This window comes from Phaenicophaeus curvirostris, chromosome 4, assembly GCF_032191515.1.
Source record: "Phaenicophaeus curvirostris isolate KB17595 chromosome 4, BPBGC_Pcur_1.0, whole genome shotgun sequence".
Lineage (NCBI taxonomy): Eukaryota > Metazoa > Chordata > Aves > Cuculiformes > Cuculidae > Phaenicophaeus > Phaenicophaeus curvirostris.
The window spans coordinates 60396602-60422830 of record NC_091395.1 but is presented as its reverse complement, the minus strand read 5'-3'; the positions used below and the strand labels follow the sequence as shown (position 1 = coordinate 60422830).

At 34.7% G+C, this 26229-nt stretch overlaps 1 protein-coding gene across 12 annotated transcripts in view; it reads left to right on the top strand.

Annotated features, from left to right (window-relative positions):
• The window catches only part of SLIT2 (slit guidance ligand 2), a 258279-nt gene that overhangs the window by 199172 nt on the left and 32878 nt on the right, over nt 1-26229 (top strand). For 8 of the 12 annotated variants that reach the window (XM_069856242.1, XM_069856241.1, XM_069856245.1 and 5 more), the window contains 13 exons: nt 5087-5161; nt 8547-8690; nt 10117-10260; nt 11339-11505; nt 12248-12380; nt 15227-15295; nt 15717-15788; nt 16012-16083; nt 17401-17472; nt 19988-20151; nt 22439-22471; nt 24606-24730; nt 24857-24954. In XM_069856242.1, the coding sequence (XP_069712343.1) occupies nt 5087-5161; nt 8547-8690; nt 10117-10260; nt 11339-11505; nt 12248-12380; nt 15227-15295; nt 15717-15788; nt 16012-16083; nt 17401-17472; nt 19988-20151; nt 22439-22471; nt 24606-24730; nt 24857-24954 (1368 nt within the window). The remainder of the gene's footprint in view (nt 1-5086; nt 5162-8546; nt 8691-10116; nt 10261-11338; nt 11506-12247; nt 12381-15226; nt 15296-15716; nt 15789-16011; nt 16084-17400; nt 17473-19987; nt 20152-22438; nt 22472-24605; nt 24731-24856; nt 24955-26229) is intronic. The other 4 variants (XM_069856249.1, XM_069856248.1, XM_069856246.1 and 1 more) reach the window with 1 other exon arrangement.

Below are 26229 nucleotides of genomic sequence, written 5' to 3'. Positions count from 1 at the left end.
AATGATGGCAAATTTAATTGAAAAAGTAGCATATATGGGAAAAGTGAACCTCAGCTTTTGGCCACATTCATGCTGTTGATTTACTGTTCATAAAATAGTGCCCGAGAAGAAAAAAGTTGAAACACAGTTTTGTAAAGGATTTGGTAGGGATAAAATATAGAGGGTGAGGAACCAAGGAGGAAGAAGAAAGAAAAGATTTTAGTATGGAAGAAGGTCCACAAAAAGACGGAAAATACTCATCAAATGTGTATAATGTTGTGCTTTAATATACTGAGATAAAATTACTTTAACTGAAAAATAAAAACTGATGGAATGCATAGCAGGTTAAAATGTGGGAACAGATCATGAAGTAATGGTTGTAAAAATCAGTTACTGAGCCAAGAGAGGAGAAATGGAGTTGCTGAAGTGGCAAGCATGTTTTGTCTTGATTCTTAGCAGGATTCATCTTTAATTCTCTCTGAAGAAATAATAATCTCAATTTAGTATTTTAATTGCTGATTTTCATATTTATTTATTTACATGTGGAAGTTAAACTGTCAAGAGTTTCTATAATTATGATTCCTAAACATTAAATTCAGAAGAAACAATTAAATCATCAAGCCTCATACGCTATGTATCTGAACTCTCAAATTTCAGTCAACAAAAAAATTGTATTTGTCTAAAACATGTTTCATATTTAGTTAAAGCAGTTCTTTCAGAAAACATCCAGTCATGTTTGAGTCTTATCAGTGGATTAAAAATCCTCCACTGTTTCCCTGAGATTGTTATAGAAGTTAATCTTCTGTTAAAATCTGTTAAAGTGGGAACATTTACTATTCTATTTCTTTTTCTCTCACCTTAAAGAGCCCTTTTTCTATCCAGCACTTTATCTAAAGATGATGGTCTTAAACTGTAAAAAGTCACCATTCAGGCATCTTGTTGATAAGCTGTACGGGTTGTTCTTGAAGTCTTTTGATGTGATAAAAAGGGGGATAGATAAATTATTTCTTCTTTTTTTTTTATTTCCTCTAAAAATCCAAATGCTGTAGATAAATATGCTCTTCTGACATTGCCCTCATTGGGGCAAAAGTATAGCTTTTCCTCTTGTTTCCTTCTTATTTGTGGTCTTTCATGCTGCCTTTGTTGTTCCTCGTGGGACAGTCTAGCTCTAGGGCCACTTTGTAATTTCCAGTTCACAACATCTACTGGTATATACAAGAAGAGCAGCTTTTCTAGCCTTTCTTTTCTTTTAGCCACAAAATTTGAGAGAAAGATACTTCTTAGAGTTAAATGACAGTGATGCTTCTCTAACAGTGATGAGGAAGGCTAGATTATTCTCCTCAGGGTGTTGTTTGGAGCTGAGACTCAGCTTGGAAATGATCAAATGTGAGGAAATGTCTAGATTTCTTTTGATTTATTTGCCAAATGTTTATGCTTTTCTAAATGGTTTGTCAAGAGGTACGTGGCAGTTGTAATTCTAAGGCCATGGGAGAAGTCGGGAGGGCAGAAAAAGAAGATGGCTTCTTTTCATCCTTTGTCTCAGAAGGCTTTGAAAATAACAGGAATCTTATAATGTCCAAGAGAAATTGTATTGTGAATCCTCTGGGAAGTGACACACTCAGAGGGATATAGGAAGCAAAAAGTATTTTCTTGGCCAGATTAGAAGAATATAGTGGACCTCCACTGGCACTACCAACATGCTATTTAGCAGATAATGAACTACTTCTGTCTCTATCATTCTAGGACCAATACGTCTGGTGAAAAATACCGCACTAATGTTGAGTTCAAGAAAGTATGCAATGCTTCCTTTAAATGTACTTTAAAAAATGTCCCTTTGAAAAGAATTTCTACATTCAGTTCTCACATCTACTGATAACACTGGTGTTTCAGCTCAACAAATGGCAATGAACATGAAGAAAGTTTTCTGTCAAGGAGTTTGAAAGTGGTTTTTCTTATCTTGGTTTCTCCTCCCTGCTTTATTTGGCCATGTGACTGGTCTAGAGTATTGATTGTATTGATTGCAACAGTAATAATATTACACTAAAAAAAAGTATTTTTTCAGAGTAGTTGTTTCAAAAACAATCTGAAAATAATAATACAGTTCAAGGCAGATAATAAGTGGCAAAAAGTGAAAACATTTATAAATGAGCCAAGTGCTATATCTCTCATCAGAGTATTTGGGATAAATTACAAGCCTGTAAATGAATCCCAGAAATAAAATAAATATATTTCAGATAGCGTTCTAACACATAGAAAAATTCAGGAAGCATTTGATAAATCACTCAAAGCAGAGTCCTCAGAAGAAATGGTAAATAAAAGCAATTTCATTCTTGTATGTCTGATATTTTTGTGATGATGGTACAGTATCTGATAAAATACTAATTCCTAACAAGATAGTTTTTGAAAGCATGAATATCACTGAAGGCACATAGCCTTGGAAGTTTCAGCTGTTGTACCAAAACATGCAAGTATTTTACCCATAGTGCTAATAAAATGGAAAAAAAGCATCGAATAAAAGAGAGAAACAGAATATTTAGACGTCATAATCAAATGCCTCTTTGTTTGCTTTTTCATTTTGAGAATGACATTTCAGTACTTTTCTTTGAATAAACCAGACAAAAGTATTTTTAAATCCTTTTCATTACTCAGTGATTGAGAGGTTACAACTGCCTTTACAAGTAAAGAGCATTGGGTTTAGTAAATAATGGTATTAAGATCCAGAAGAAGGGTGCCACTCTGCCTGGTAATTTTCCAACTGTGTGGAATAATTTTGATTCCTCTCTGTGGTATCACTTACAATGAAAATAGAAACTTCTTACATCAGGATGTAACAATTTCAGACCTAAAGCCAGCCATCTCCAACTATTGAAATGCCTTGAGATCCCTTTGGTCATTAATCTGACGACAAACACACAATTTGTAACTCTTAATATCTCTTTATTTGTGGATCAGCCCTCAGTGATGAATAGTGATATCACCATATACACGAAGTTAACGCAAAGATAAGATTTATGCTTCCATTCTAAGCAAACACAATACACTGATTCAACTCATCCTTCTTTTCCATCACAGAGAAGTATGAAGAGACTTCTCAAGCACTGAAAATCTTCAAAACATGCAGAAAATTCCTAAAATTGTTTTGTAATACTGATAATAGACTAAGATTATTTTAAATATAATAAATATTCGTGTTCTTCTTATGACATCAGGTAGGGCTAATTAGCACCACAAATGCAAGATTGAGGAACAACCAGCAGGTAGTTCAGGAGAAAAGGCCATGGTAGTGTTATCATACATATTACAGATGAAGGACTGCGATTGGGCACTGCCTCAAATTTAATTTTGGGATGTATATACAGGAGTGTAGTAAGTTGTATTAAAAAAATTGTTTTACTATACAGAGCAATAGTAAAATATTCACTGTAGTACTGTGTCAAGGTCTTCAGTTTTCAAGATAGTTATGGATGACTTGGAAAGAGTTTCAAAGAGAACAATAATCGTATAGAAAAAAAGACTTCTGGGGTAAAAACTGAGAAGATTGAATGTATTTGTGTGAAGGAAACTTGCAGGAGAAGCACAGTGAATTCTTTTTAATATGGAAAAATTGTGAAGAGGAAAGGAACAAATTGTTTGCATTTTTCAATGGGGCTAGAAATGTTTGCAGTAGAACACAGCAAGTCATTCTACTAGATGGTATAGCAGTTGAGAAATATTTGAGAATGTCAGCATTTATAGAACACTCAATGCTTCTGTTGATGATGGACAGGGAAAAAAAGGCTGTTTAAAATGACGATGTGAATTTGTTAATTGACACAGGAAAAGTTCATTTGATGTGTCCCACTAAAAATCACATTGTCATCCAACTGATTTTCAGAGGTGGTATCATTTTTTCAAATTCATGTTCCTTGTACTTCAGTGTGGTATACAAATGTTTCATGTATATCCAAAAAACTCTTCCCATCTTCTGTCTGCTTAGTTCCGTGCTGAAACTGTTGTACAGCCATACCTTCAGATTTACAACCTTAATTTCCCTTCTGGCTATCGTTGAGAATGAGCAGGAAGGAAGGACAAACGAGCAGCTTTATTTATTTTCTAGGGGTTTCTTTAATCTTGTCTTGCAATAAGGCAATTCTCAAAAGCATTCTGGGTTTAGAATTATACTGAATCTTATTTCATGGTGATCTTGTCGGTCATCTCTTTTCCTTCCTATTTAGCATCTCTAAATAAAAGCTGGACAGACTCCCTTCCTTAATAAGATGACTTCATTAAAACATATAAAGAATCTAAGACACATAATTTCCATTTTCTTTTCAATAGAGGAAATAGGGAATATTGGGTCAGTACAGATATTTTCTGACATATAGATGGGCCCCTAACCTAGCAGCTGCTAAAGGTATATTATGCTGGGACAGCCTTGATACCTGCACTGGAAAGATCGGTATCCAGCTAGTATTTCTTGCTCATTGTATATCTTCGTGCAGTGTTACAAAGCAACATTTAATGCTTATGCAGTATATGTGTGTTAGGTGTAGCGGCCTGAAGATAAACCATGGTCAGAGAATATTTTTTAAATTCTTGGGAAGACCTACACAGTGTGTTTCAGTCCCTATTCAAAAGAAGCATTGAGCATAAAGAAATTATTTCATTCTTGTAAATTGTGTTCTGTGAGCACCTCCAGATGTCTGGCAGACCCCACCTGATATCCTTTAAAGAACAGAAAACTAATCTTCAATGGTTTATTTGTTCTTCTTGAAGGTTTTTTATATATAAGTTGCCATGGAATCCTTCCTTAGTTACATTTTTGTTTTTCTTCCCTTAAAAGAAAAATGAAAAACATCAACTTATATTTCTCTACAGTGTTAGCTGTATGATGTTTTGTGATCTGGTTTTGATTCTGTATGTCTTACGTATGCCAAATTTAACTAATGAGAATGTTCATTCACTGGAATTATCAGAATTAGACATGTCAGTATTTATGGAATTGTTCTTCGGCTACCAGCTGGATACCAGCTATTCAGTTAAACCTGTCTGAAAAGCTCACTTAGTGTGGAACATTTTGTACCAATGCCTGAATATCTTTTTCTGAAATTTATGTTATTTTTTGTAGGCGACTAAATAACAATGAATTTTCAGTCCTGGAAGCTACTGGAATCTTTAAGAAACTTCCTCAGCTGCGTAAAATGTAAGTGCAACGTCAGTGACCTTTGTCTATTCAGATAGCACTTAGCTCCTTGCTTTGTTTCTCCACTTGTCTTACTTCTTATCTAAAAAAGATTCTGTTCTAATAAAAAATAAAGAATGGGTTTAAATTAATCACTGAGGTGGATCAGAGTTGATAGTTCTTCTCTACAGGACTAGGCACTGCCAGTAACAACTTCTCATGGAGTATAGCTCCGGCACCTTCACTGCAGTGTCCAGCCAGCTGGTCTGTTATGCAGCCACAGCAGGGAGCTTATAGTGTAAGCTGCTCAAAAAAGGTTCCAGCGATCTTTTGTAACTTCCTGTACTACTCCCTAACCAGGCAGTTTTGCCTCTTTCAGCACATTCAAGACATGCCTTTGATTCTGTGTTTCATTAAACTGACATTAGATGAGGGGAATATCAAAATTAAATGACCGAGGAAAAAAAAATATTTGATAGCTTATTCATGTAAGTCCATGTTCACAGTTCATGTTTTAAGACAAGTTACAGTCTTACAAGTTGCAGTTGTTACTAAAAATTAATCTATGGAAAGCTTTTCTTTCACTTATGTAAAAGACACATTTGAGGATAAATAATTTAGTTAGATTTACTGACTCTGCATAATCTTTTCAGGATTAAATCCAAACATAAATAGTAAGTGAAGAAAAATGCAAGTAAAAATAGTTCAGATTAATAAAAATTATCCCTGCTTTGTAGTCACCAAGTTACTACCGTTTATGAAAGATCAGTCTATGTTGCTAATGACCAGAATCTCAAGGGGAACAATAGTATTACTTAAACTATTGTTAGTCTTATCCAGATGCTTGCTGGCAGCTGTCATGATCTCAATTAGTTAAATACTTATTAATGATTTTTTTCAGTTAATAGTTAAACATTTAAAAATAAAAAATCAACTCTTGGGTTTTAATCTATTCATGTGAGTGTACCTTCACAGAATCACAGAATCACTAGGTAGGAAAAGAACCACAGGATCATCAAGTGCAGCCATTCCCATCAATCACTAAACCATGTCCCTCAGCACCTCATCCACCTGTCTTTTAAACACCTCCAGGGATGGTGACTCAACCACCTCCCTGGGCAGCCTGTTCCAGTGCCCAGTGACCCTTTCTGTGAAAAATTTTTTCCTAATGTCCAGCCTGAACCTCCCCTGGCAGAGCATGAGGCCATTGCCCCTTGTCCTGTCCCCTGTCACTTGGGAGAAGAGGCCAGCACCCTCCTCTCCACAACCTCCTTTCAGTTAGTTGTAGAAAGCAATAATACTCTTGCCACTGTGGACTGGGCTGAGATACTTTAAAAAAGAATGTAGGAATGTCTGGCACAGCAGTGTTCTGGTGCAGTACAGTATATATGTAGATTTCATCATTCCTCAAGGATCTGATAGTGGCACTTTCAAGGTCTACAGACTGCCTTAGAAATAAATAAAATACTCGATGTGGCATACTTACATGTGCACACACATGCGTGCAGACTTATATACTAATTCTTCATATTTAAGTAAAACAAGGAAGGGGAACGTACTGTCATTAGTTACATATTTTCAGGCTATAAAGGTAGCTTAGTAAACATTTTATATCTAGACCTAGTCTGCTGCTTTTAAATTAATGTGTTCAAGACGAAAGAAAAGGAAGAATATTAATTAGTCTTAGTGTAACTGCCTGCTGGAACTCCCAAGAGCTTTGAAATCTGGGTAATCAAAGAGGAACGAAATTGAGAAAATGTTAATGAAAAGTTAACATTGTTAATGATACTGCTGTATAACTTCCTAATATACTTATCAGTTGTTAAAACATTCTTCAATTTAGAGAACAGTGAAGTGACTGTTTAGGCATGACTGGAAAGCAGTGAGATTGTGATGTTACAGAGACACTAATATGAGTGAATTCTCTATTTTTGTGGAGCTTTTATCTTCTGAAGGTTCAGATAGGTGCAAAGGTCTTTCTGCACAGATGACATTGAAAAATTGGGGCCTAAAGGTTTAACTGATTTGATGGTTCATCAGTAGTAAAGCACATGTATGCATTGCATCACTGATTTGCTATGTGACATTAATCCTTAAAATATCCCTGTGAAATGGGCAAAGTAGTATTCATGTTACACCAGGAATAAATAAGATTTTAGGAAACTGAGGGCTTGACACGGATAAGCCAGCACAGATGAGAAATATAAGTTTCTTTCTTCCAGTCTTGTGTCATACAGGAGACTGAACAGCTCCACTGTGAAACTAAATGAAAGCAATGATTGTATCCTTCATCACAGGCAAGGTTAAATAACAGCTAGGCTAAAGATGAGTGGTCAGCACTTGAGATTACCCCACAACTCCTTTTTTTCTCTGTCTTAGATAATGATACCAGTTCATTCTGGCAAATGTATGGATTTTTGTTCTAACAGATAGCATCTTTTGTAATTTGAACTATTAAAGTGCTGTTCTAGAACTTGCATCAAATAATGTTTGATTTAATTCCCAACACCATTAGTTCCATCAAATAAAATGTTTTCAGCTTCACTTCATTTTACATTGTCACAGAGTGTTTTTAAGAGCTTTTTAAAAATCATCAATGTATTATAACACAATGTATTACAATTGGTGTGTAGATACTTCTGTAATATTTATCAAAACTTCAGTGAAACAAACAAAACAGTAGGAGGAAAGAAGAGCATGAAAAATCTTTAAGAAAATGTGTGTTGTTGAGTATGTATGCTTTTGTAAATATAGTACAGATAACTACCCATTTAAGATATAATTCCCTTATTTCAACTAAAAACTGCAGACACTAAATATCTTGGCAGTATTTTAGGTCATTATCCCACATTTTGATCTGTTTTGCATGTGAATTGCAGATAAATGAATGATTTTGCTTAGAAACTCTCCTTTTTAGCTAATGTCTTAAATTATTAATATTGCACTTACTGTTTACATTCACACATTTCGTTCACATATGTTGCTGTTTATGCTGTTTTCTTATATTTGAGTCTACTAAAATTAAATAAATCAGAGTGGTTAGTTGCCCTGGTACTTAGTACCATTTTGTTATTACTTCGTCTAATGATACTCAAGGACTGAAAAAATATACACTTGCAAGATTCAAAATTATAAAAAGAAGTTCTTATGTGGCAGCAGCAAGGACTGCATAGTTGCCATTATTTAAAAACATCTTTCAAAGATTGCTTTAAAAATCTTTACCTCTTTAGTTAGTGGGGCATTGAATTTTGTTTTATTGCTTTGAAGTTGAATTATATATTTGTTACTTTTAGACAGTAGCTCAGTATCCTGAAATCTTTGGAATCTGTAGCATTTAGCAGTTAATTTAAAATATTTTTAAAAAAGAAAACATGTTTTTTCTGTTGCTTCTGTTAATGTGTAATAGAAACTTGAGCAATAACAAGATTACCGACATTGAAGAAGGAGCATTTGACGGAGCTTCTGGTGTGAATGAACTGTTGCTCACTAGCAACCGCTTGGAAACTGTTCGACACAAAATGTTCAAAGGACTAGAAAGTCTCAAAACACTGTAAGTGTAATTATTTGGGTGTTTTTATTCTTCTGTTCTGGCAGTTGTTTTTTAAAGTAATATTCTGTCTATCCTGAAAAATTTTATTTTTGAAGATTAACTATAGATTATTCAAGCATATCTTAGGTTTTATATCTATTTTAAGAAATTATATCATATATTATACGAATTCACTAATTGTTAATTATGGATAGAACGTCACTGAAATTTTTCGTTGTGGTTACTTGACTACAAAAATTGAGTCCTGTAAAACAATGAAGTGGTTGAGAATGTATAAATACCCAGCTGCAGAAATAGGAATGGGAATAATCATCTGCTTTGAAGTAACAGAATTTTGCACAGGAATTACACGTTTTACGTAATGGAGTCTGATTCAATTTAGCTCAACCACTACTGGGAATTTGACTAGGGGAAAAAATTATTCTGGTCAATATTGACATGTGAGAAGTTATTCTTTCTGAAGTAATTTTAATGTCATTTCAACATTGAAAGGAAGAGTAAAAGCACTATAGCTTGAACTCATTGAATTCTTCCCGTGAAGGTGGTTTAGCTCTTTTACCTCAAAAAAAAATGTTTATAGAACCCACACCTTCTTGACCGTCAGAGAGCCTGTCCTTCTGATCAGCAGAGCAGAGCCAAGTTTAAGTGGTATTTGGGGCTTCAGTCGTCCATGCACTTTAGGTATTTTTAATAAATCAGGCTTGCCATTTTTAACTTTGCATTTAAAGCTGCTAAAATTGTTATAACCAGCTACACTTACACAAGAGCATGGGGGGAAAGTATTCGTTTATTGATGGACAGGTAGAAGAACAGCAAAGTTCAGAGCTAGTATGTTTAAAGAACTACGAGAGATTTTAGAATAGTATCCTGAAATCTTTGCTATATCTTAGAGACATCTTGAGAAGGAGTCAGAGTAGCCTGCTTTTCTTTAACTGAAATGCTTGAGAATGTAGTAGAAGTGGTTTCTAGAATTCATCCTAAGAAAATTCAGGTGGGACTTCAGGAGGCGTTCAGCTAGTACAGACTTCTGCTTCATGTAAATAGCACTTCTCGAGTCATTAGGCTTGGAAACATGAAGAGCAGGCTGCTATCTCTGATTTGGGGAATTTAAATCAATTTAATTTATTATCAGTTAACAAACTCTGAACTACCAATTCTGACATTGAAAGGAATAAACCCACAAATGCTTAGGGGAAACAGCCATTGCCCCTACACTTCCCCCTTTCTGTTTCCAGTCCTCTCTACATGTACTGCACATAGTCCCTTCAGTGAGGTGGTGGGTGGCACCAGCAGGCTCTGCGCTTGTGGTTCCTCCACCAGAAGCCGTCCATTTGGAGTCATATCTCTTGGCCCTTGCTCGGGCTACCACTTCATCTCTGGCCCGTGCTTGGGCTAAGCTAAGAAATGCTAATCCTTTCTTTCTCAGGATGCTGAGGAGCAACCGTGTGAGCTGTGTGGGAAACGACAGCTTCACAGGCCTGAGCTCAGTCCGCCTGCTCTCACTGTATGACAACCAGATCACCACCGTGGCACCTGGCTCTTTTGATACACTACATTCTCTCTCTACATTGTAAGTCATGTCTGTGTTTTCCCTTACCCACGTTTAAACCTCTAATGTTTTGGGGACATTTCTGTTAATGATTTACATTGTGAGGTAAAGTCAAGGGAAAAAAGAGTTCATAGATTCTTGAGAAAGTTTATTTTCTGGACCATCTTGGATGCATGAAGAGTATATTTGCACGGTCCCTTTGATGCAGCATTAGGCTGGTTTCTAGGAGTGCCTGAGAAGTCAGGAAAAATGTCCTGGTTGCCCTCCTTGCAGATGCCTGCTCATCTCATGATTACAGCTGATTGAATCACCATGTTCCCTGTCCTACTGCACTTTGCCATCCAATTATTATCTTAAATTTCATCAGCCAACCAAGGATGTTAATTCACACATGTTTTATACTGAAGCTTCAGTCTCATTTTCTATACACAGAAGCATCCCTTTTTTTATTTAGATGTGATATAATTTAAGGGAAGGAAAGATGATGAGCAAAACTGCCACTCAGTGCACTAAAGATTTGTAGGTAGCATTGTTCAGAAAAGTACTTAATCCCTTTTTACATAAAAAGTGACACTTTACACCAAGTGACTAATATGTGCATATTAAGGATGGCATGTTTATAAATAATGGAATTGTTGATAGGTTTGTGGTGAAGTAAGGAGATGCCAAAAGTACCAAGACTTCTAGAAGTAATTTCATTTTTCTAACTGGCATGTAATCAACTTACCTGTCACTTTAGATAGGAAACTTATTCTCTGGAGCAAATAAAAGATGGAAATCTTGAGATGACAAATTAATGGAAAAGCTGTTGTCAGGTTAAAGCTAATAATGTAATCATCCTTCATCTCTATATGAAATTATTGCATTATCAGTACAGACCGACTTGACAACGAGTCAGGTGTTTGACAGTTTTAAATTATTTCTAAACGAGTTATATCAGGATTCACCACACAGAGCCTAAATTACAGCTTTCATCTATGGTTTGTACATACTATTGTTTGAAGAATGGTATTTGAGTTTAGCTATTTGAAAATAGAAATAGAATACTTGGGATAAAAAAAATGGTGTAATCTGAATTAAACTTCCCTGTGGTTCTCAGAAACCTCTTGGCCAATCCGTTCAACTGCAACTGCCATCTCGCATGGCTTGGAGACTGGCTAAGGAAGAAACGAATTGTGACGGGGAACCCTCGTTGCCAAAAGCCCTACTTCCTCAAAGAGATTCCCATCCAGGATGTGGCAATTCAGGATTTTACATGTGATGATGGTAAGAAAATAAATACTTAACGTTTTACAGCTTCTGCTTTCATATTTATAGCTGCATGATTCCCAAGGAACCCAAAATGTTATGCTTTAAACAACGTCATCTATGCTTCATGCTCATTCTCTATGTCAGTTTAAAATCTTCCACATGTTTTTGGATGACCAGGAAGCACATGGCTCTTGTATATAATCTTTAAAATGTTTTTCTTGCCTGTGTTCAGTACTTTAAATCATAATTTAGAGATAATATAATAATTTAATTGACCAAATGTTGTAGTTCAGATGAAAATATTTTCAAATGCTGGTGCTTGAATCAAGCATTCTTTCAGGTTACTTCATCAAATAATATGCCATTTTACTTAGTTTGTGACTTCCATCTTGCATCTCTCTCATTCATGCTTCCATTTATTGTGTTATTACTTTGTCAGTTTTCAAGGCTGTAACTTTTCTTTAGACAGTGTTTCTTTTTAATAATCTGTTACTTTTGAAATTCAACATATATTTTGCTTTATTATCTTTCATTTTAAGTTTTCTTCTTTCTTTAAGGATTTTTTTTTACAGCATGATACTAACTTGAAATGTAAATACTTGAAACAGTGCTTTACAGAGATAATATAATTTTGGTTTTCCATACCTAGAGATATCATAATGTAGAAACATCCTGTTGGCTTATAGAAATTCTAGGTGGTATATTATTGCTAATACTGAAGTGGCAATCTTAGCATCTATTTGTTTTTATTAACTAGGAAATGATGACAATAGCTGCTCTCCACTGTCCCGCTGTCCTGCAGAATGTACTTGTTTAGACACAGTAGTGCGCTGCAGTAACAAAGGTCTAAAAGCTTTGCCTAAAGGCATCCCAAAAGATGTTACTGAACTGTAAGTAGCACAGTTTTTTACCTTTTTTTGAAAATGAATGTTGGATTTATATTGTCAGGTTCAAGAACAAATGAAGAAATGAAGAATTGGAATCATTAGATCAGTTGAAACTGATTAAAAAAATAAATTTCATAATGAAGGCTTTTTAAAGACTTGCACGGTATCTTGTGAAATTTGAGGTTAATTTTGAAATAGCAAGTGTCTGTAAGTCTCAAAACGTTCTTTAAGAATTGTCTGTTACTGAAGAGATTTTAAAATGTATGCATATAAAATTGTAATCACTCTCAAAGTTTATATCCTCAGCACTGAACCATCATATAACTAAGTGTGGATATCATGTGGCAATGGGTTAAATTATATGCAACAAGGAATTTGATTAATCTGTGGTCACTGTTTAGGAAGGAAGGAAGAAGTTCAATTACATGAAAATGCAAAAAGAAAACAATATGTTAATGTGTTTACATATTTTCATAATAAATATGGGTTTGTGATATTTCAAAAAGAAATGTCTGGTTTTAACAGACAATCTTAATTTTCATATAGGCAGCTTTATAAAATTTGGGATATATTATTGATCTTTTGATGTGTTTTCCTATGAAAGAAATGGTTAAGGTTGTATTTTACAAAATGATATAATTTGAATAGGGAGATGGACAGTATCTTTGATATAAAAAATAGATTGCTACCTTTTGTATTGTTTGAAAATAATAACTGAATAAGCTAGGATTAGATGAGTCCATTTTTATGCATTATGAAGGGGGAAAATAGAGGCCTAAAAATTGGGCTATTCATCTGTTTTGAGTCTTGGTCAGATAGGTCACAAGACTGAAATAATAAATACAAATTACTGACAAGAAAAAAAATGGGGTTGTGTTACTTAAGGCAAGTATTTAATACTAAATTACTAATGCTTCCTAGCGAGTGATTAATTCAATGCTTTTTCAGAAGACATCATAGTTGCGTATGTTAAGTCATCGTAATTCTGTATCTTAAACAGTTTTATTTTATCATTTGGTATTATATAAAAGATTCTGAAAAGTCCACCACTAGTTTGGTGCTTATTAGCATCTGAAAGATTTTAGTCATTAATGAAGAGAAATTATTAGGAACTCAAATTAGCACACAGCTATATAAACCTATAACCTAACTTCATTCGGTTCTGGTGTTGATTTTTTTCCCTCAAACCGAAGATGACATAATTAAATGTAGTCGGGCATAATAAATAGAGATTGACAATGTAAGGATATCGATGCAGTGTAAAATTAAGCAGTTAAAGAGAGATATTTCTGGAATTGCAATTGGAACCCTGACTGTGACTGAAAACTCATTTGTGTACAATTTTGTATGCTTTAATTAGTGCCTAAGCATGCAATTTAGCATATTTTTCAAAAGGATAATGGAGGTGGTTCCTGTTAACAATTGCATACTGATTGATTCTTCTTATTCATTAGCATGCATAACCCTTCCAAGATACACTCCTCATGTGTTTTATGAAATATCTTAATAGTTGCTTCATTTGAACAAGGGGGAATTTTTATCAACCAAGTGGATACTTGTAGTACTTCAGTTCTAATGAAGCTAAAGCAATATATTCTAATTTATCTGTTAATAAAAGAATTTTCTCAGAATGCTTACTCTTTCAAAAAGCTTAAATGTTGCTGGTTTCTTTTTTAATAATTAAGTGTATGAGCCCATGCTCAATTCATCACTATTTATGAAATGCATATTTCGGATTTGGCGAGGAGCCCCAAGGAAGTCATGATCCAAGGGAAAAAAAAAAAAGAAAGAAAGAAAGAACGAACTTTTTGATTAGATGTAGATAGTTATTTCATTAATTTTAACTGTGTTTCAGCCCATTCATTTAGTCAAGACAAAACTTTCCAAAGATGTTGTAGCATACTTAAAGAAATCAAGCTCAAAATTAATATAGGAATATTTTTATCAGAGGCTGCTCTTGACTCAAGTGTGTTCCAAGCATTTGGATGGCTAAAATGTCTTCTTTGTAGAGGGATAATGAGGGTGTAGTTTTTACTTGGATTCCAAAAGACACAAGTAATACCACCATAATAGTGCCATCAGCAAGTCCTTTGCCCCAGTTGAGAAGCTATAGACCTTTATTCTATAGACTGTCAGTTCCATTTCAGAGAATCAGGTAAATTCAGCACATCTACTACTTTTCCTGGTTACATAAAGAGCCCTTCTGCTTGCACTTTGTAATGACTGGCTGCACACTGGAAGCTTTTTAGGCAAGGCTAAAAAGCTGTATTGGCACCTTCCTTCTCCTGTGATTCAGGTGCCAATACGGTTTGATGGCTGTTATTGAGAATTATAAGCAATTATAAATTAGGGAAGGTGACCTGAATTGCAGACGTGACAAATGAGTTTACTGTTAAAGATGGACCAGCTCTTGCTGTTTCTGCTGTAGACTACCTCTGCAGTGTCAAGGTCTGTTTCTGTTTAAGATAGCTCAAAATCCACACTAGTGAGACTAGCAGAAGTCAGATTTACTTTTTGTCTATAGTGGGGTGTGTGTGAAATGGAGATGATAAACACTTAACCTTGCAAAGTCTTTACAAAATAATAGAAAATACAATGTAAGAGTTGGTTGTTATTACTGTTAATTTATAATATTCATAGTATCTGATATAATGGCATTTAGATTTTAAGCTGCAATTCCTCTATTGTTTCTCTTAAACAATTTATAAGCAATGTTTCCTCTAAGATGCTAACACTATTTACTCATTTGTTATTAACTTTACTGTTGGATTCTGTGATTAGGGGATGAAGAGACTACTGTTTTAATGAAAAAAAACCCCAATGCTCTATGTTTTATTTTTCTATTTCAGTTATTTGGATGGAAATCAGTTTACCCTTGTTCCAAAAGAGCTTTCTAACTATAAGCATTTAACACTCATGTAAGTAGTTTTAGAGCAACATTCTCTACTGGAGTGAAAAAAAAAACAATAAAAAACCCAATAAACATACTCCATTATATATGGGTTTAGTTATAAGAAAAAACTGTAAAGTATATCCAGGTCCCTCTGGATGGCTTTTGGGTCGATGCAGGATTGTATTAACTCAGTAGCATGATGGACATTGTTTTTTACAAGAATGCATTGTGCTGCTTTTTCATCTGTGTTGAAATGGAAATGCTTTTCATTGATCAAGCTTGCTGAGCTTGTATGTGGCATGTGAAAATATGCACTGCTTTAAATATTGATACCAATGGTGATACTACTACTACTACTAAAAATAATGTGTCTCAGTTTAACTTACAGTGTTTCAGGACTGGGGCAGGCATTTTAAGGTCTGAATTTCTGATTTTGTTTTTTATAGAGATTTAAGTAACAACAGAATCAGCACTCTTTCTAATCAGAGCTTCAGCAACATGACTCAGCTGCTCACCTTGTAAGTTTAAACATGTAACAGTGACTCTTTGGAAGCATTACAGTGCAGGGTAGGGGGTTGTCTAGTGAAGAAAGGGTGTTTAATTGATGTTAAAGCTTTTATGGAGGCTGTAAAATAACTAATTTCCTAACTAGCTATGTGTGCAAAAGCTATTTTTGGTCATGCTTTGCATCATTTTCTGAATGGCTAATATACTTACTGACAGTATTTTATATACTTTTAGAATTCTTAGTTACAACCGCCTGAGATGTATCCCTGCACGGACTTTTGATGGATTGAAATCACTTAGGTTGTTGTAAGTATTATTTTTTAACCATTGTTATTTTCCAGAATTTTTATTTATGTACAGCATATAGCAAATCTGTAGGAAGTTGCTAGATTTTAAAACAATTAGGTATGTGAGAAAAGATAATTATGTTGCCTTAAAAATCCAAGTGGCTTCATTCTAGAGAACTATGTACATGACCCTTGACATCATTGTGTATACAGACATATAAATTATTCTTTTCTGCTTTTTCATCTGGGCTATATTCCTTCTTTTGTGTTATGTTCTTCCTTGCTAGAAGTATTAAAATCTAAAAAAATCCTATATTCATAGCTCCTTTACTGTATATGAGAGGGCTTTGCAGTCAAATTTTGAATAATAATAATCAAATTATTGAATAATTGAATAATAATAATCAAAAAGCTTCTTTATTGTTTCATTTAATGTGGCCGTATTACCAAAATCTTTACCTCATGGTTAACTGTTGGAAATGAATAAAATTATTTTTTGTTTCCAAGAAACCTTTCCATTTTAGCACTTGGAAAAACATGGTTGAAAGAGCACAAAAAGGGGTAAAGGGAAATAAAGAATAGTCAGTCTAGTTTACAGCTTCGGCTTGTCACTGAGAAAAAAACCCCACAAAACTGCAAAAATTCTTTCTGCAATATTTAATTTTTGCCTCTGCTTGGGTAGTTTGTAACCATTTCATAGCTTAGTTGGATTAAGTGTCTAAAGCATGGCGTTATTTAGTGTGCTCACGTAACTTTAGTTATTTATGTAAATATGGATAATTTCAAGAACCGTAATTCCGTATGCGTTAGATATACATGTAATTTAATGACTTCATAGAAAAGGAAGGATTTTTTTTGCAGTTTTGCTACAGGATAGATAACACTAGCCCCAGCATTGATGCATAGTAAAGTCTTTAGTTCTTTTACTTTCCTGTCGAATCAGGGAAGCAACCTTAATACTTATATTAATGAACAGTCAATGCCTATATTTTCCCTGAATCCATGAATGATAAAAAAACCACATGATCAGAGAACTGCTAATGAAGTTAGAAATAACTCTTCTGCTGCCCCTAAATCCAATCAGTACTTTGCAGAAGTGTGCCTTCTTTTACTGGCCTTTATTCTTTCAGTTTTTAAAATATTGTATTATTAACATTTCTTAAGAAAAAATCAGGATGAAAAAATTAAGTGATGAGTAGGCTGCCAGTTAGAGCTGGAAACACTGAGGAACTGGAAGGAAAGAGAATGTGAACAGCTGAAAGCTGTTTACCAAAGAAGACATTTAACCTGCTGATTTTTATTCATATGTATTATTCTTTTTATTTTCTATTTTAAGGTCTTTACATGGAAATGATATTTCTGTTGTTCCTGAAGGAGCTTTTAATGATCTTTCATCATTATCACACCTGTGAGTATTCAGATGTCGACTGTATTTTTTACTTTGCACTTAGCAAATTTCATATAGCTGAACAAAGACAAAATGCAAAGGCCTGCTCTGGAACTAGCTTGGGCATCAGTACACGCTGGGGACTGGCCAGAGGACTAGCAGCTCAGCAGAAAAATCCCTATCCTCCTGGTGCGCAGCAAATTGACCATCTGCCATATGCCCTTATGGCAATGAAGGCTAAAGAAGCTCTGGGCTGGACTAGAAAACAAGCAACCAGGTGACCGAGGACAGTGGTCACTCCCTTCTTCTTGGCCCTTGTAAGGTCACATCTGGAATTTTGTCCAGTTTCTCCAGTACAAAGTGGATGTGTATGAACCAGAGCAAATCCAGAATCAGGTCAGGCAAGGATGGGAGGTGGCCAGAACATACAAGTTGAGGAAAGGCTAAAGAAACTTGGACCTATTAAGCCTGGAGAAAGATGCCAAGGAGGGACTTAATAGTCTTCAAGCCTCTAAGAGGATTACAGCAGTGATAGAGACAGATTTTTCTCAGAGGAGCACAGCAAACAATAAAAGTCAGCAGTCACAGGCTGCAACAAGGGAAGTTTGATTGAATGTAATGAAAAATTCTTCACTATGAGGGTGGCTCAGCTTTTGGAATAGGTTGCCCAATAAAGCAGAAGAACCTCCATCCCTGGAGATTTTCAGAGCTCAGCTGGACACAGCTCTGAGCAACCCTGCTCTGACTTGAAAGCAAGCTCTGCTTTGTGCAGGTGGTAGGAGTAGATGGCCCTCAAAGTGCCCTAAATTATTCTATCAATCTGTGTCGATGTCTGTTAAGTTGACATTAAATACGTGGCATGTGATTTGAGAGCATACTTGAGGCAATACTTTTCCTCTTTTTTAATTTTCAGTGGTAACCTAAATTAGAGTAAGTTACGTATATGTAAACCTTATTGTGTTAATGGATAGCTGTTACATCTTTGCTTACAGTTGAGGAGTAAGTTGACTAGTTCCTTAGATGTTTTGTTTTTCTGAACAGTTGCAGTTGTTAAAAACTTATTTATCTGCTTCTGTTTCTAGTATTAGACTTCAGTATTTAGTTGGCAATTTCTTAGAAATTTTATGATATTGATTAAGCTGTGAGTCATTGATCACTCATACAAATGTTACTATTAAACTAGCTTATCTACAGCTTATCAGTAAAACTGACAGAGAACTGATTGTTGTTGCTGTTACTTTTTTCTTAATGGCTAACAGTTCTCCTTGCTAACACATGATTTTAGCAGAGCAGTTGTTTTATCTCACTTCAGCCTGACATTCAGCCTTGCAGATTTGGACAGGACAGATTCCTTGTACGGGAAGTTCCCTGTCACTGGCTCTGATTTTTGTTACTATTCTAACTTAAGCCTGCCTGAACAAGTGTATATAATCTCTGGTATTATGCTGGAAGTATGTAGCAAAAGTTAAGAGAGGGATTCCTGTTCAGCATGGTACAAAAGAGTGTTTCAATAGTGGTAGTTTCTACTGCCTTTGCTTGCCAAAGATTTTCTTGTATCTCTAGAAGACCCACTGATCCCAAGTTGTGGAACAATCTGAAAAAAAGGTATTGAAACATCTGGAGAATGTGGTTGTTCCAATATTGCCATTTGAGAGTGTGCACATGTCAAGATTGTCTGTTGCATGTCCTATAACTGTTGTATTTTTTAAAAGGAATATGAGTTCACCTTTATAAAACAGCACAATGCTTCTATTCTCCAAAGTAACTACACAACATATTATTATTCTCAGACTTTTAAGAGTATTTATAGATTCTAGCAGAGAAAATAGACACTTAAAAAGCCTTTACAGAAATTGATTCTGAAAACCTCTAGCTAAATTGTTTTTTTAATTTAAAGAAATCAGATTTATTTTAAGGAATGGATTTGCTGTCATAACAGGGCAATTCTTATGTAACTGCCACAAAGCTAGGATAATGTAGTTTAATTTACTTACACAGCAGAGACCTCTTGCAGAACTCTGCACATAGCTGTGAGTTCAGTGGGAGTGCTCCGAAGAGGAAATAATTAAATCAAATTTAGAAGCTTAGAAACAGATGGTTTGTACCAGTCTGGGAATCATAAACTGAAAAGGAAAAATATGGGTGAAACTCTGTGGGGTTGCCCTAGCTGCTTCAGAAGAAATACTTTATTCTTGCTATCTTAATTTCCCAGTATCAGTTTCATTCTGCTGATATAGCTGATCTTGGCCATTGCATACCAGTGGTGAAACAGAGCTAGTCAGTATTAGCTCTCCAAAATTCACACATAAAGCAGCTAGTAATAGCTAGGTTTCTGGACCAGGTTTACTGCTAAAACTGTCACCTCTTGATTCAGAACCCAGATCCAGACACTTCATGGTCTTATGGGAAATTTGGTGAGGGGAAGGTGGGTTTGTGGTTTGAAGATTTTTTTTACCAACCTGTTTCCTGGGTTCTCCTTTTAAAAGAAGCTATTTAAAACTTTATTCCCTTTTTTTTTGTTGTTTGTTTTCCATAGGGCTATTGGAGCAAATCCTCTTTATTGTGATTGTAACATGCAGTGGCTCTCTGACTGGGTAAAATCAGAATATAAAGAACCTGGTATTGCTCGGTGTGCTGGTCCTGGGGAAATGGCAGATAAACTTCTTCTCACAACTCCGTCTAAAAAATTTACTTGCCAAGGTACTGTTGTTTTATTCACTTAAAAGTGTCAGTTTTGAATTTCTACAGATAATTGATCTGTGAAACATGAGTCCTGTGTGCTCTAAATATATTTACTATAGCATCTTCACTCAGCCTTGTCATCATTCCTTCTTATACTAAGGGATGTAGCCACTGGTTCTATTCAGGAGCTGTATTTATTTTAAAGACTTCAATGTCTATTTCTTTTCAAGCAACAGATGGAGAAAAAGAGTCTTTGGACTTGCAGTATAGTATTTCTCAGTACATAAAGGTACATAGGTACTTGGTCTCAGTCATGCCTTAGCCATGAACGGCAATTTAAGCATCTGTACTTCCTGTAGCCAAAGAACATCTTTTTCCTTCAGACTGTTTACAGTAGAAACTGTAAATACATCTGTAATTCTTGCAGTCTGCATTATCCTAGTGGTACATAATTGCATCAATATGTCCAGAATGCTTTCTCTGATGCTTCAGAAGAAAGCATTAAAAAAAAAGTGTAAAAAAAAGTAGATTAAAGGATATGGTTACCTCTGTAGAGGTCTCTTTCTAAAATGATGATATATGGGGAAGTTTCTCAGGATATGAAACAAGGGTATTTACCTCCATGTTGGTACCAATGTTGCTGGCATTTATATCACCACTTATATTATTGTCCTTTAATTCCTGTGTTCTTTTTCTGAACCTGACTATTTTTTGGTGAAAAAAGTACTTTTTTTACTTGTATGTGAGCAAAGGTTTTGGTTGGTTTACTGTTTAATTTTCCTCTATTTCATCCATTTCTTCCTTCTAAAATATTCTGAAAACACAGAAGACTGCAGCTACAGCTTCATTTTTCATAGCCCTCATTTGGAAAGACTGAAAATCCTGAACTGAGCAAAAAAATACCCCAACAAAATTTATGTGTGCTTATACTTGGAAGTCTTTACTAAGCTTAGTAATTTCTGAGGCATCAGATAAATATGATCTTAAGTCTAATAGAAGTAACTCATTCTCACAGTCTTAGTAATCTTCAATCTATTCTGATTTATTCATCTGTTGATGTATCTTCAAAGGTGAGCTTAATCCCTTTGTAATTTCTTCTTTAAAAAAAGCAATGGAACTTTGTCGCAGTTTGTCTCATCCAAAGCTGTTCTTTACTGCATGTTCATTCTATTTAGTCTCCTCTCCTTAGGCTTTCTGAAGAAAACCCTTTTTATTAAAAAAAACCCAAAACATTGGAACCCATTTTGTTGCATGTGATGTCAATGAATTGTCTCTCTCTCCAAAACCTTCTTGCAGTTTTTCAACAGCACATCTCTGAGGCCATGCCAGTGTTCATTGCATATGACACTCATATGTTGCAAAGTCCCTTTGTCTGATTTAAGATAGGAAATTTCCTGACTAATCTGATCATTTATCTACAAGCATCCACTAAACATTATTGCAGATACACTCTTATTACACATGGTTGTAGGGATTTAAGTGAAATAATATTTACAGGGACCTGAAGGACTTGTTTGGTTATTTTCCAGCTCTTTTGAAAACTATATTGCCCCTCTCTAAAATCATTGTTACGTTTCTGTCAGACAATACAGAAGGAATATCTTACTCCCTCTTGCCCATTAGAAAATATCCTTTATATTATTATGCAGGGTAAGAACTGTATTTTATCACTTTCAAGAGTGGAGATCTGGTATGATGGATACCTTTGAGAGAAAAATAGTTTTCCTACCACTGTCCTATGAAGATGCTCATAATTACAGATTGCAAATAAGCAGCTTTAGTGAGACATGATGCCCCTGTAAGACATTATGTGTCTGTTATTCAAAGATAAGTAATTTTATCTTTTGCTTAAAAATGAACTGCTGAATAGAATTTAGGAAGATGCTATATTCCTTTTAGAACCAAAATTTTAGGTTATGAGTGAGAACTATTCTCAGATATCTGTTGATGGTCTGCTATTGTGTATGTATTTATCAGAAAAGAGCAGTTTGTAATTCCCTCTTATCAGTATCTTTGAATTCAGGTGAAAGTGAAATGAATGCTTGACTTTGACTTACATAATGAATGCTTCCCAGTGAAAACGAGCATTTTAAAATGAAGTCTCATCTCAGTTTTAAAGCTCCATAAAATCACGGTACCTTACTCTAATTTTATGAATTCTTTTACTCCAGGAACCATCCCTTAGTATTTTCTTCTTTCAATTGTTTTTCTACATTTATGGGTGTTTCTTTCTTTTTTTATGCGGCCTCTAACAGATTCTCAATCTTTTACTTTTACCCCTTTACTATCCATGCCCTGCTTCTAGAGATTCCAGGGCCTTGTGGTTTTCTGATACCAGGTAAGGTTATAAGTAAATCTGGAATGGGTGATCTAATAAAGAATGGACCTTCTGACCTTCCTTTTGTGTACCTCAAGCAGACTTCTTTCCTAAGTCACGCATGTATACTGTTTGTTTTCCCCTTTGATGAATTTACAGATGACTCTTCATGATATATTGTTTAACATATTGTGTTAACAGTTTTGTTATTTTAAAAGCCTGGGTTTGAGGTCTGAAAACTATCCAACTTAAATGATCATTTCCACTGCATTGCACTAAAGTTGGTGATTTCATTAGCAGCTTTAATATAAGTGAATCAGTGTTGATACTGATTTTGAGACCATATGCAAGAGAGAAAAAGAGTCATAAAATGCCAGCACTCAAAGTTTTCCTTGCAACAGGTTTCTCTAGAAGCTAGTTTTGAGGGGGGTTGTGTCATGTTTTTCTTCAAAAGAGTTAGGTAGCTAAAAGTGTGTGTCTGTGTCAATAAATATGGTAAGTTTTACACTGTTTATAAAAGAATATTGCTTTTTTTTTCTGAAGGACTTTTTTCCATTTAGGGCTTATTCAAGAATATGTCTACAGTATGAAAAACTAAACAATAGGTTATAACCTAATTCTTTTTCATATGCAAGTCTTTTAACACATGCAAGCAGAAAGAGGAAAGGAATGGTATGGTGCAAATGAATATAAGTTCCAGAACTGACTTTCTATTAGACTTCAGTAAAAATATCTGAAACATTTCCATTTTTTGATCTTACAACTGTAGAATGATAAACAAAGTTGTTATTTTTTATTGGATACTATATATATGATAGGTGGAAATAAACATAGCACTAGATCAGATATGATGCTGTTTACTATCTTGTTGAGAGTTAGGTTAGCATTTTCTGACTGTGTTTTGGAAGTGAAATTAAGGTTGCTAGTCCGTTCGGGAAAATTACCTCAGTTATTGAATGTTTTTCAGTTCATGCCAGATAATTAGCGTTTTGTTGCATGAGAAGTAGAAGAGAGGATATGATGTTCAGAATGAACAGCTGAGACAAGGAAGCATAGAGTTCCACGCAACAGCAGTGTTGCAATTTTTTTTTTTTTTGAACACATGCCTCTTGCACCTTATTTTTTTTTCACAGAACCTCTTAAGGTCTTATAGCAATAATCAGAAATAGTCTAGAGAAAACAGACAGGACTTTCTAGATGTTAATTTTGTGGTGTTTGTTTCAACTCTTCTGCCTGTGCTCTTAGCTAGTCTAACAGAGCCTTTAATCAGGTATAGATTTCTCTTTCAAAATACAGTAATGAAGACAAGAATGGTCAGTGACCCATATAGATTGTGGCTTTGGCAAGAAGCATCTTATCACAGCTTACTGTGTTCATCTCTTTGGATTTGCTTGCAAGCTGTGACACAGAAGGATACCAGCACCGGCAGAATTTAAGTATCTTATAAAAAAAAAAAATGTCAGCCTTTCCTTGTCTAACACCTCCTAGTGTATCCGATAATTACATGGCTTCCTTCCATGCCAGCTTCTTTACAATTTATCGCAGATTAATCTTGCAAAGAAAAATGAATAAAGTTAAGAAATCTAAGTTTTAAATACCCCCAAACCCCCCATTCTCAGTAAAAGTGCCCTGTAAGCTTGGAAAACTTTGCAGTCTGGATCATTTTGAGTAAAACATGCTATGGAGCTATCAAGCTATTCCACCAGCAGGTCTAAGGAGTTTGGAAATTAAAACACAAATACATTAGATATAGTATTCTCAGTAACACCATCAAGGGCAGGATTGCAGACTGTGAAGCCCTTTTCTCATAGCCAGTTTTTTATTCCGTAGAAAGACAAAAGTTGAAATCATATTCTTTATTTTGTTAGTACAAAGGGAAGCTATTTATCATTGATCAGAACTGTGCATATTTCAGGAATCACTTTTTTGAGAGAGCCTCTCTTTTAAAATAAAGTGGTAATTAAACCAAAAATCCAAGCTCAGATTTATTTAGTCATGTCAAAATGATTTAGGACAGTCTATCATTTCGTTCATACAGAAAAACCACAAAGTCTAAAATAAAAGTTTCATTTTAAAATTTAAAGCAATGTGGCAGATATATCCTGTCAGATATAAATTAATAGTTGTTTCTGACTATGAAATTTGTGTTTTTAAGGACCCATGGATGTTAATATTCTTGCTAAGTGTAACCCCTGTTTATCAAATCCTTGTAAAAATGATGGAACCTGCAACAATGATCCAGTTGACTTCTATAGATGTACTTGCCCATATGGTTTCAAGGTAGGTACTGAGTGAAGAAGAAAAAGCTTACTGCAATGTAAGATTCTCCTTAAAAACTTTCATTTGGCTCTGTTCCACTAGCGTCTCTATATTCTTCTTAAATTGTAATTGCTGTTCCCTGCATAGGGTCAAGACTGTGATATTCCCATTCATGCCTGCATAAGCAACCCGTGCCACCATGGCGGAACTTGTAATTTGAAAGAAGGAGAAAAAGATGGCTTCTGGTAGGTTGTTTTTAATTGTCATAAGAGGATGGAAAACTACTGAGTTTTATATGCTGAAATAATTTTGGTATTAATCTTTAAGTTCTCTGTGTTTGCTGGTAAGCACACCACAAAGGCAGATTTTCAGTGCTTCTGAAGTTTTCAGAACATGTCAGCGTCCTTGGAAAGCTTCTAAAGCTTTGAAGCTATTAAAAATAATAACAAATGATTGTGATTAGTTGAGGCGTATCAGGTCAAGACAACATAGTATTGACTCAATTATGTTAATTAATAGCTAGCTAGATCCCTGCTGAAAAAATCTCACAATTCATCAGTTGTTGTGTGTATTACTTCAACAGACAGCACGTAAATGATACAATGTAAATCCCAGTGCAATAGAAAATTAATGATTCATTTGAAACTCACTATGCCAGCAGATAAACATGCTGTGAGCATTTTTAATCCTGAGTTACTTGATCACGCAGTACAATTAGTCCAGATGTACTTCATGAATTATGAAATAAAGTTCTTTAGCATTCTTACGTGAACTTATTAGTCATTTAATAATCTGCACCTCAAGCTTGTTAGAAATGACACCACAAAAAGATACAGTTCATTATCTTGCAATTCATTATGACATTATTCATATATTTTAATCCACATTCTGCCCAAAGATTAAGTAGTTTTCTATTAAAAATTAAGCATATACATCTTAATACTATGCCTCTAGAATCTGAAGTGACATAGTCATGTCTCAGAATTTGACCTTTTTTATTTCTATGTTTAGACATTACATAATTTGAAAATCAAAACAATATTATAATGAAAGCTGCAGAAATTATAGATAGAGCATATAACATGAAAATGTATGTGTAGTCATGTTTGAATGATCTTTTATGTTTACTGTCTATCTTGATGTAAAAACCACTGCTTTGAAGAGTTTATGAAGGCTTTTATTTTTATATATTAAGACATGTATTGTGCCTGGAATATTAAAGAGAGATTTGTCTTGGTGCATTTAACTGAATGATAGTGGAATACTGCTATTACACTATTACATATTAATCCTGGACTCAACAGTCTTTTCCATGTGTCTTACATTTTTTTTTAAAGAAATAATGATCACCTTCCACAAGAAATATGATCTAATCTTATAATATAAAGGTAGCAAGCTTTTCAAAAGGAACGTTCAGTGATTTAACACCTTAAACTAAAGATTATAGCACAAAGTTAGAAGCCTTTTTTTTTTTTTTGTAATTTCAAACACGAAAAAATAAACATTTACTATATGGTGGT